A 10,000-nucleotide genomic window follows, 5' to 3' on the forward strand; every position below is an offset into this window, starting at 1 on the left:
CCATGGGAAAAAAGGCATGGCTCATCATAGGAACCGCAGTTCCTGAGGTGAGGTGTTTCACGTCATATGAAGGAAATTTTTCTACTGAGGCATCCGATGAGTTACATAGTGGAATTATTTATTGGTGTATGAACAAGGATGATAAACTGAATTAATGTCTGTCTGTTGCAGGGCCCTACAGCTTACGTTCTCACACAAGAACACAACCGCTACGTGATCTGGAACCCCAGTACGGGTCAGTACTACGGACAATACGACACCTTCTGCCCTCTACAGATTGTCGGCTGCCTGATTAACGCAGATAATGTGAGCGCACACACACACTTTTTCCTTCGATCAAGCTGTTCATATAGGGTTAGTCTTGATTGTTTGATCATTTCTCTGCTGCAGGTGTGGTTTAATATTCAGACCTACGCCACTCCAATGAGGATGGGGTTTGACGTCACCAAACCGAAGTGCTGGAAGCCGTTCTTCTCCAGAGCTTTCCCCAACCCAGGTCTCTCCAGCGTACAGGTGAGCGTGTCTAATGAAGTCGAAAGCTTCGCCGTTTCACCATACTGTCATGAAGTGTACATGTATAAAGTGTGTGTGTGTGTGTGTGTGTGATTGTGTGTGAAGCCTGAGGAACTGATGTACAAGCGGACAGATAAGGCAGCTTCAGCAGAGTTACAGGACAGGTATGTGTCCATAACCTGGTCTCTCTCTTTCACTCTCTCTCTTTTATTTCTTTCTCTCTTTTTCTCTTTCTCCTAAATGCATGTTATTGACAGCTGCCTTGTTCTGATTGGTTGGTCTGATTTAACTCCTCAACATTATGTCCTGTAGGATAGAAAAGGTGCTGAGGGAGAAAATCATGGAATGGCGCCCACGACACCCGACTCGCTGGAACCGGTACTGCACGTCCACCTTACGTCACTTCCTGCCCAAGCTGGAACGGAGCGGAGGACGTGAGGTCACCGAGGAGCACCGGCTCGAGCTGCAAAGCCTACTGGGAGACTACAGGGTGAGCATTGGGCACCCACACCTTTCTGTTGTGGTAGGAAGGGGTTTCGGTTCAGTGTTTGTCTTGCTGTTTTTGTTTTTAATCCTTTAAAACTTTTCTGTGTATGTCAGATCTCCGGCTTTCCCCTGCACCTCCCGTTCTCCGAGATTCGGCCCATCATCGAGGCCGTTTACAGCACAGGCGTCCATAGCGTGGAAGCTCCTAACGTGGAGTTTGCGCTGGCCGTGTACGTCCACCCCTACCCCAGTAATGTGCTCTCCGTGTGGGTTTATATCGCCTCGCTAGTCCGCACACGCTAACTCTCACAACACTACCCAGAGTAATGGCTGTAGCATTGTCAGAAATTTATGATGACGTTTTTAATGTATGAACTCATCAAATGCTGTAGTCTGTGCAGAGGTTAATTCTGTACATAGAGAATTTTATTTATTATGTTTTTATTCAGTGTATTACAGAAATATATTTTGTGACAATGTTTATACTGAAGATTCTGTATTTATACTTTTTTTCAGTGATGAACTCGTGTGTCGTAATAATAATGAACTGAATTTAAAATGTGTACTGTATTGTAATGGTGTGTAAATGGAAAGATTTAGTTTCTAAACACGATTCAGTGATTCTAAACAAGGCTGGAGACGTTTTGATGCCCACTCTGGTCTGATTTGTGAACTTACGAAAACAAAATGTTGACAGACGAACGGACAAAAGCAGTACGTGTTTGTTTTCCACTTTCTTCTCAAAGTCTTAGGCACTAGACAAAACAAGTCACTGTGGAACAAAACATAACCTTTGAATGTTTAGGGTCTTATTTACAGACGTAAACAACTGTTGACCTTAAACACTGCGTGTTAGACACATACCCGGCTATTTTGAGGCAAGGAATCTTACTACTCTGAGAAAATTAGAAACTTTTTCTCCAGACACAGAAAGTTAGAAACTTTTTTTTCCCACACACAGAAAATTAGAAACTTTTTTCCACACACAGAAAATTAGAAACATTTTCTCCACACACAGAAAATTAGAAACTTTTTTCCACACACAGAAAATTAGAAACATTTTCTCCACACACTCCCCGGTCTTATTTTTTTACTCTCAGTCACAGAGACGATGGGAACAAAAATACTTGTATCGTGTTTTTCACATGTTTTCATGTTGATGAAAAGTAGGTTACCTGCCTGTGTGGTTGACATGGTTTTAAAAACAACTTTAAAAATGAAATTCTCACAAGCGGGTGGTGGGAGTGATGGTGGGGGTCTTTACTGTAACTGTTTTGGAACAGAGTTAAAGAGGTTTTTTTTTCTTTCTGAAAGTGACATAAACAGACAGGATGAGGTAAAACATGTGTGAACCATATTACAAAAATATATTTTTTTTCTGTTATTTCAATCATCAAGATTGAAAGTAAAATCCTCTAAATCTGTGTATAGATCATATAAAAATTTTTTACAAAGCAGAGTTCAGTTAAAAAAAACTATTTACACACATATTTATACTGAATCAGAAAGCTCAATAACTGCTTCAGCAGTCGTTACATTCGTGTCAGTACAAGGAGCCCAGGGACTGAGCATTAGTTCGTGTCTGAGGCAAACTCGTGGTCGTTGCCCTTTGAAAAATCTTCTGCAGAATCTCCTTTAGATAATTTCTGAATTTCACAGCAACAAAAACATAAAACACGGGATTAAGACAGCAGTGAGAAAACGCCAGCAGTTTACAGACGTTTTCGGCGTAGTCAAGATAATTCGTGACCTCACAGTCTGTGAAATACTCCACATTTAGGGTGGTAAACGTTTGTAAAAAAATAACCAGGTTATAAGGAGCCCAACCAAAAAAGAACACGACTACGATGCAGAAGATGAGTTTGATAGTACGGTGTTTCTTCCTCGCTCGTGTATTGACGATGGTCTGCAGGATTCTTGTGTAGCAAAAACCCATGACAGAAAAAGCGAAAACAAAAATCACGTTCTGTAGGTATATCAGCCGAAGCTCCACCGTATTGGAATTGTACTCACAATAGAGTTGGGAATCGTCTGCTGGATCAGACATTACTGAGCTAAAGATTGGGGCTGGCACTGCTATGCCGATTCCCACCAGCCAACCGAGGACGGGGATTAGTTCCATACCCTGTCTTTTCTCCCAGTCTGAGAGAGGGTGCACCACAGCCATGTAGCGCTGAATGGTCATCATCATCAGGAACGTGATGCTGCTGTAAAATCCCGCAAAGAAGACGAAGCTGACGGTTTTGCACGCCACATCTCCGAGCGTCCAACCCCAGATGTAGTAACAAGCCCAGAACGGCAGTCCGACTGTGAAGAGCAGGTCCGACAAAGCCAGGTTGAGTATGAAGATGTTGGTCAACGATTTGAGGTTCTCATAGTATGCAAGAGTCACAAGAACCAAGATGTTACCAATGAGACTGAGCAACACCACGATGCTGAAGAATAACGGGATAAGGATGGATCCAAATTTTGCCACGTCGTCCTTGTGGCACAACTGGTCCGGAATCGTATTAATATCAATATATATATAAGATGTATTAATCTCTGTGTAAACTGTAAAAGAGAAATGTATTTTTAAACATTCAGCGTAACTTTCTATATAACTGTCATCTTCTCATGCATGAAGAAATGAAACTTGCTGTTCTACAGAATTCCCAAAATTGCATCTCTAGCAACTTTAGGCAAAGTTCCGTGCATTTAATGATTCATCGCCTCATTTTGTTAAAATAGTTTTGTAGAAATAATTGTTTATACAGACCTGTGGAATCCATTGGTTCCTCTTCAAACGGTTTACTAAAAAAAGTAGCTCCTTTAATTTTGATGGAGAAAAAAGGGCAGGAGGTCACTTGTATCCATACATTACTTCTCACTGCAGATGAAGTATGACTGCTCTGATGCACTGATATATATGAGTGAAAATGCGTAGCCTCCACTTCCTGTTTATAAAGAGGAACCATGAACTGGAGTCTTTTGATGTCTCCTGTATTTCGTGTGTCTCCTCAACTCTTACCAGGATAAAGCAGGATATTAACAAACTGTGGTTCGATTTCACCCTTTCAAACCACCAGGAGTGGAGAAAAACTTCTGTATGTCTCAGACTACAATCTCATCACTAACTGACTCACCGTATGTCTGACTGGAACGTGTTTGGAAGACGGCTGCTTCACTGACGGCACCAGAAGGGCAACACTGACCCTGTAGATCCTGTTAAGTAGTAGTAATTGTGGAACTACATCAAACAACTAAATATGACCAAATCGTATTATTCATATATTCCTGAGCATTCACTCCCAAATAGAGTTTAGTATATTGTTTAAAAATGTGAAAGGTATTAATTACTTCCTTCTCTGCTGCGTCAAACAATGATAGCCATAAGGAAAGGAACAAGACTGGACAATGTCAAATTAATTTACAAAGAAAAGGTTCTCATTTTTTTCAGATTTATAGTGGGGAATTTGCAAATGATAACGTCAACATCACCGAACGTGTCATCATGTGGATAAACCTTCATCAGGCTGCGTATGTGGTAGTAAAGAGTGCTCAGCAAATTACCCATCAGCTCACAAAATTTGATCCTAAATGTTACTCTGAATGCGGAATTACGGATTCCTGTTAAAAATGTGGGGGCACGGCGGCTTAGTGGTTAGCACGTTTGCGTCACACCTCCAGGGTTGGGGGTTCGATTCCCACCTCCGCCTTGTGTGTGTGGAGTTTGCATGTTCTCCCCGTGCCTCGGGGGTTTCCTCCGGGTACTCCGGTTTCCTCCCCCGGTCCAAAGACATGCATGGTAGGTTGATTGGCATCTCTGGAAAATTGTCCGTAGTGTGCGAGTGTGTGAGTGAATGAGAGTGTGTGTGTGTCCTGCGATGGGTTGGCACTCCGTCCAGTGTGTATCCTGCCTCGATGCCCAATGACACCTGAGATAGGCACAGGCTCCCCGTGACCCGAGTTGTTCGGATAAGCGGTAGAAAATGAATGAATGAATGAATGAATGAATGAATGTTAAAAATGTCTGCTAGCAAAAAAGCATAATGTGGTGAAAACAGACAAAGTTTAGTTTAATGAAACATTCAAATCGCATTTCGATTTCATGAGCAGGATCAGGAACCAATACAGACTTGAGTTTGAATCAAATCTGTGTTTGTTAATAACTTGTGAACCAACAACATTTCCAGATATGTAAATATTCTTTGCTAACTGTTTTCTAACTGTTGCAGGTCCCCGGGTCAGATTATTTTCATGATCTTAAAAACTCATAGATACACAACGTTTAAATGTAATACAGCTGTGACGCAGCTGCCCTAGCATCTGCAGCACCTGAGAGTCCACACGATTAATGAGAACTCTGCATTTATAGATGTGCTTAGTGGTTTAGGACACCGTTTCACATCCGTACAATTTCTCACAAGAAATTAGAGGAAGCTAACACTGAACGAACTAACAAACATTTTTAAAAGGTGGAACATTTGGGATCCCATGAGGACCTTACAGGTAAATGCTTGTCATCACAACCCTACAAATGGCTGTTATGGCTGTCTCTTACCTCAAAGTGCCCCAATTAGTCTTTACCAGCACTTGGACACTTATATGGCCACAAGCTGAAGAATCTTGAAGGTTGCAATTTAACTGGCTTGGTGTATTTCTGTGTACAAATAAGGTGAGCTGGAACACATTGAAAGATAGTGACACAATGTTAAATAAGGTCAAAGTGAAATTTATTAAATCATGCAGATAAATCTAGATCAAGGTCAAAACCATATGCGAGTAAAATAAACAAGTGGCTTATACAGGTGGACTGTGAGAGGGTGTTGTTGCAGATTAAATTCCGTGATTATGTCTCGAACTGCCGTGAGACTGGGTAGATTATTGAGAACTTGTGGTGCAGTTAAAAGTCCAGTGACTGTGAAAGTGGTAGTGCAGGTGTGAGTCTTGGTGCAGCTATATTGGTAGGCCGCTGTGTATAAAGGGAAGTGGTGCCCGTGGTTCTGGCATACGTTTGGTTGACCAATAAAAAATCTTCCGAAGAATCTTCATTAGATAATTTCTGAATAAGTGAAAACTGATATCACTGAAAACATAAAGTACAGGATTACGGCAGCAGTGAGAAATCCACAGCAGTTTACAGACCTATTCTTCTTAGTCGAGACGATGCGTGACGTCAGTTTTTAAAAAAACAAAACAATTATGTTATATGTACCTTAGAAATCCATTTGTTGTAGTAATTGTTGAAAAAAAGGGTGCGGGGGGGAGGGGAATTGGGTTAGGCACTTTGTGTCCATGACATTTTACAATGAACTGAGAGCGTTTTTTTTTTTTACATTAGTTATGTTCCCGCTCCTAACCAAAAAACGGAAGTGGGATGTAAATCTTGTTCTGTGAGAATCACCTTGCTACCTTGTTGTGTAAGTCCTGAAGTCTTACTTTAGTCATTAGTTAGTTACTTTAGTCAATGCTGAGGTGGTACAGTATGTCTGCCATGAAAAAAGTGATTGCTAGACATGTTCTCCACTGCCAGTTAGACAGCATCAATTAGCGAGTCTGATCGGTGGCACTGGACCCACTCTGAAGTTCCCACTGGCAGTTGGATGATATATTTTACTGCTTGATCACCTTCTTTGGAATGGGTGGGGTCCAGTCTCAGGCAGTGTCTACAGGAGTGGAGGAGAGGCATCATCTCTGCAACGGTATGGATCAGAATTTCTAATGTTGCCATTGGTGCAATTTGACCTTCTTAGTCATCTCTGTTTATCTACCTTGCTCTTGGGTGGCAGGCTGTGGACAACCAGCTGGGCTTCTCATGTCTGGAAGGTTTGAATGCACAGACAACTCTCTCCTCAACACGCTAAGGAGACCTCATCGCCATCATTTGTTGCTGTCCTTGCCAGAGAGAAGGAGCTTAGCAAGTGCCTTATGGGAGATGACCAGGATGACTGCTTGGTCTAATGCTTCCTTGTCCACAGTAATGTGGTGCTGGTGCTGTTGCTTCTGCATCTGTACTAGAGACTGAACAGGGATGTGGGAGGAGGACTGGACACCATGTCCATGTGATGTAGTTTTTTGACTGTTCCTTCGATTATGGCACCAATATGACAAAGAACCTCTATAGGACACCGTGGCTTCAGAGAAAAATGACCGTAGCGCAGTGTTGAAATGTTAAAAAGACAATGAGAAAACAGAAGCTTGTCTGTGGCTCTGATGCTGTTCGTTCAAATCACACTCTATCAGGAGAGAGAGAGAGAGAGAGAGAGAGAGAGAGAGAGAGAGAGAGAGAGAGAGAGAGAGAGAGAGAGAGAGAGAGAGAGAGAAATGTAAGCACCAACAAATAAGCTGCACAATCTCTAACGACATAACTAATGTTCTATTCCCCTTCTAACCACCAGAGGTCGCTAGAATCACTTGGCTGTCCCCTGCCACGATGTCAAGAGGAATCTACCCACATTAGAACTGACTAAAAAGAGTTCATTACCATAATTTTCAGCGATAAATGTTACTCATGTTGTTATAACCTTGTTGTTATGAACGTTGTTACATTTCAGTGTGTTACTGCATCAGCTATATACAGTCGAAATGACAATAAAAGCCTCTTGACTTGATTCGATCCTGACGACACTTTAGAGAGAAGTATTTTCTCTACAGCAGAAGCATAAATACGAAAGAATCTTTTATTCATACTGTATATTCTTGAGCATTTGCCTCCATATACAGTATAATATCAAATCCATAACCTGTCAGTCCTGTAGTTTTTTTATATAATTCTGTTTCGTTTCGATCTATTCAGACATGACAAAAACAAAGGTTATAATTTCTTCCTTCTTACATAATGTGTGGTTTGTTTTATCTCACAGGTTTCCTGTTATGTGATACAGTATATTGTGGTTTGAAGTGTCGTGTCGAACAATGGCAGCCAGAAAGAATACAACAAGACCAAATATTTAGTGATTTATTATTCACATCTGCTCAGCTGTAATTACCCAAAGTGCTAAAATATATTACTAAATAATCAAGTAGGATGTAGAAGTATTATACCGTGACCATAAATCACTTCTGAACCAGATCTTCTTATAAAAGTTCTTATATTATATCAGATACCTTTAAAATCCAGTTACGCATGTTTATCATTTTCTTCCAGACAATTCTAAAAAGATTGAGCTTTTATATAAAATCTCATGCTTGCAATTAAGAAAGGAAAAAACTCCAGACATAAACTTTTTTTTTATATATATTATTCAATTTTTTTCAATGCACAGTGTATGTTACAGAACTTCCACCTGTTTAAGCATTGGATAAATCATTTGCTCAGACTGCTGTGGAATTGCGTTTGATGTTGTTGCTGTTCGAGCCCAAAGAGCCGTGAGACAGAATGGTTCCAGTTCGTGTATAGTGCCTGTCCAGGTTCGGAGCCCTGTGAAAAATCTTTTGCATGATCACCTTGAAGTGATTCCTGAATTTAACACCAACGAAGACATAAAACACAGGATTAAGGCAGCAGTGAGAAAATGCCAGCATCTTGCAGACGTATTCGGCGTAGTCCAGATGATGTGAGACGTTACAATTTGTGAAATAATCGATCTGATGATGAGTAAACGTCTGCAGAAAGATCACCAGGTTATAAGGAGCCCAACCGAAAAAGAACACGACTACGATGCAGAAGATGAGTTTGATAGAACGGTGTCTCTTGTTCGTTCGTGTGCTGAAGATGATCTGCAGGATTCTTGTGTAGCAGAAACCCATGAACAAAAAGGCGAAAAGAAAAAACATATTCTGTTGGTATGTAATGACCAAATATGCATAAGCGGAATTGTTCTCACAGTAAAGTTTATTAGGGTCTCCGGGGTCACTCTGGACTGAGTTGTAGATTGGGGCTGGCAACGCCACAGCCATGCTTACTACCCAAGTAATGATGGGCATCAGCGCAAATCCATGTCCTCTTTCCCAGTCTGAGAGAGGGTGCACCACAGCCATGTAGCGCTGAAAGGTCATCATCATCAGGAACATGATGCTGCTGTAAAATCCAGCGTAGAAGACGAAGCTGACGGTTTTACACGCAACATCTCCGAGCGTCCAACCCCAGATGTAGTAACAAGCCCAGAACGGCAGTCCGACTGTGAAGAGCAGGTCCGACACAGCCAGGTTGAGTATGTAGATGTTGGTCAACAATTTGAGATTCTCATAGAGCATGAGAATCACAAGAACCAAGATGTTTCCAATGAGACTGAGCAACACCACGATGCTGAAGAATAACGGGATAATGATGGATCCAACTCTTGCCACTACGTCCTTTTGACACAAGCCATTTTCAGGGCCAATTGTTCCATAATCATAATCCGTAGTATTTTCTAGAAAGCAAAAACATTATTAATGGAGACATTTTAAACATAGCTCTGTTATCTCACATTAAAGGCTAAATCTGTTACAATGAGCTCTTCATACATTAAAAAGGAACTTATTGTCCTGAATGTTGAATTTAGATCGGTGAACTGACACAATGCTTCGAGTGTGTTACAGTAGATTACAGACCTTAAAGGTAAGAAATTATCAGTTTTTACAATCATTGTACTTATTATATTATAATTATTACAATAATTATAGTTTAATTTACCCATTTTGTGCCTGTTTCTCCAGTTTGGTCTTCCTTGTAAATCCAAAGAATGACTCGAAAATATTTCAGCTCCTTTGGAGTTTGAAAAGAAACTCTTCTTCTGAAGGAAGACAAAAAGATGAATGGGGAAAGATAAATCCTCCAAACTGACCTGAGCGACAGTGGACTGGGTTTTTATGCCGGTACTGAGCATTAAAAACAATATCCTACCCCCAGCGTCAACACAGGTGTTTAAATTATAAGGAAGTTAAATGTGCAACGCTGAAAAGAATGACGCAGCACTGAGTTTCCTCCAATCTTCTAGCGCTTCTGGTCGACCTGATCCCACCATCCCTCAGGGTATGAGGAAGGTACGCATCAAGACTCTTCTCTGTTTTTGCATCTACTGTAGGTGGAGGAATG

General features: G+C 41.1%; 3 protein-coding genes and 1 long non-coding RNA gene across 10 annotated transcripts in view; 2 read left to right on the top strand and 2 right to left on the bottom strand.

Annotated features, from left to right (window-relative positions):
• The window catches only part of cc2d2a (coiled-coil and C2 domain containing 2A), an 18,683-nt gene extending 17,030 nt beyond the window's left edge, over window positions 1–1,653 (top strand). For all 7 annotated transcript variants that reach the window (XM_027145098.2, XM_027145107.2, XM_027145104.2 and 4 more), the window contains 6 exons: window positions 1–47; window positions 172–306; window positions 391–513; window positions 619–677; window positions 826–1,003; window positions 1,114–1,653. The exon at window positions 1–47 is cut by the window's left edge and continues 67 nt beyond it. In XM_027145098.2, coding sequence (XP_027000899.2) covers window positions 1–47; window positions 172–306; window positions 391–513; window positions 619–677; window positions 826–1,003; window positions 1,114–1,302 — 731 coding nt within the window. In that variant the 3' untranslated portion in view covers window positions 1,303–1,653. The remainder of the gene's footprint in view (window positions 48–171; window positions 307–390; window positions 514–618; window positions 678–825; window positions 1,004–1,113) is intronic.
• Window positions 1,654–2,238: 585 nt separating this feature from the next.
• Window positions 2,239–3,918, bottom strand: LOC113641919 (chemokine XC receptor 1-like). The gene is made up of 2 exons (XM_027145109.2): window positions 3,758–3,918; window positions 2,239–3,552 (listed from the first exon to the last, which is right to left on the bottom strand). The coding sequence occupies exons 1-2, from the start codon at window positions 3,768–3,770 to the stop codon at window positions 2,543–2,545; spliced, it is 1,023 nt and encodes a 340-aa protein (XP_027000910.1). The 5' UTR covers window positions 3,771–3,918; the 3' UTR covers window positions 2,239–2,542.
• A 2,395-nt stretch (window positions 3,919–6,313) lies between these two features.
• Window positions 6,314–7,592, top strand: LOC113642032. The gene is made up of 2 exons (XR_003440454.2): window positions 6,314–6,683; window positions 6,771–7,592. It is a non-coding gene; the product is annotated as an uncharacterized LOC113642032 (long non-coding RNA).
• Window positions 7,593–7,847: 255 nt separating this feature from the next.
• On the bottom strand, window positions 7,848–9,972 carry LOC113641962 (chemokine XC receptor 1-like). Its single transcript, XM_027145174.2, has 2 exons — window positions 9,599–9,972; window positions 7,848–9,335 (listed from the first exon to the last, which is right to left on the bottom strand). The coding sequence occupies exons 1-2, from the start codon at window positions 9,789–9,791 to the stop codon at window positions 8,296–8,298; spliced, it is 1,233 nt and encodes a 410-aa protein (XP_027000975.1). The 5' UTR covers window positions 9,792–9,972; the 3' UTR covers window positions 7,848–8,295.
• Between the last annotated feature and the right edge of the window lie 28 nt (window positions 9,973–10,000).

The sequence above is a fragment of the Tachysurus fulvidraco genome, chromosome 23 (genome assembly GCF_022655615.1).
Source record: "Tachysurus fulvidraco isolate hzauxx_2018 chromosome 23, HZAU_PFXX_2.0, whole genome shotgun sequence".
Classification (NCBI taxonomy): Eukaryota; Metazoa; Chordata; class Actinopteri; order Siluriformes; family Bagridae; genus Tachysurus; species Tachysurus fulvidraco.

What these genes read in the sequence shown, in the direction of transcription:
- LOC113641962 (XM_027145174.2), bottom strand. Translation starts at nt 9,791, where the DNA reads ATGCTCAGTACCGGCATAAAAACCCAGTCCACTGTCGCTCAGGTCAGT. An exon ending in GAGAAACAGGCACAAAATGG is followed by an intron (nt 9,336 to 9,598) that starts GTAAATTAAACT and finishes TTTGCTTTCTAG; the next exon opens with AAAATACTACGGATTATGAT.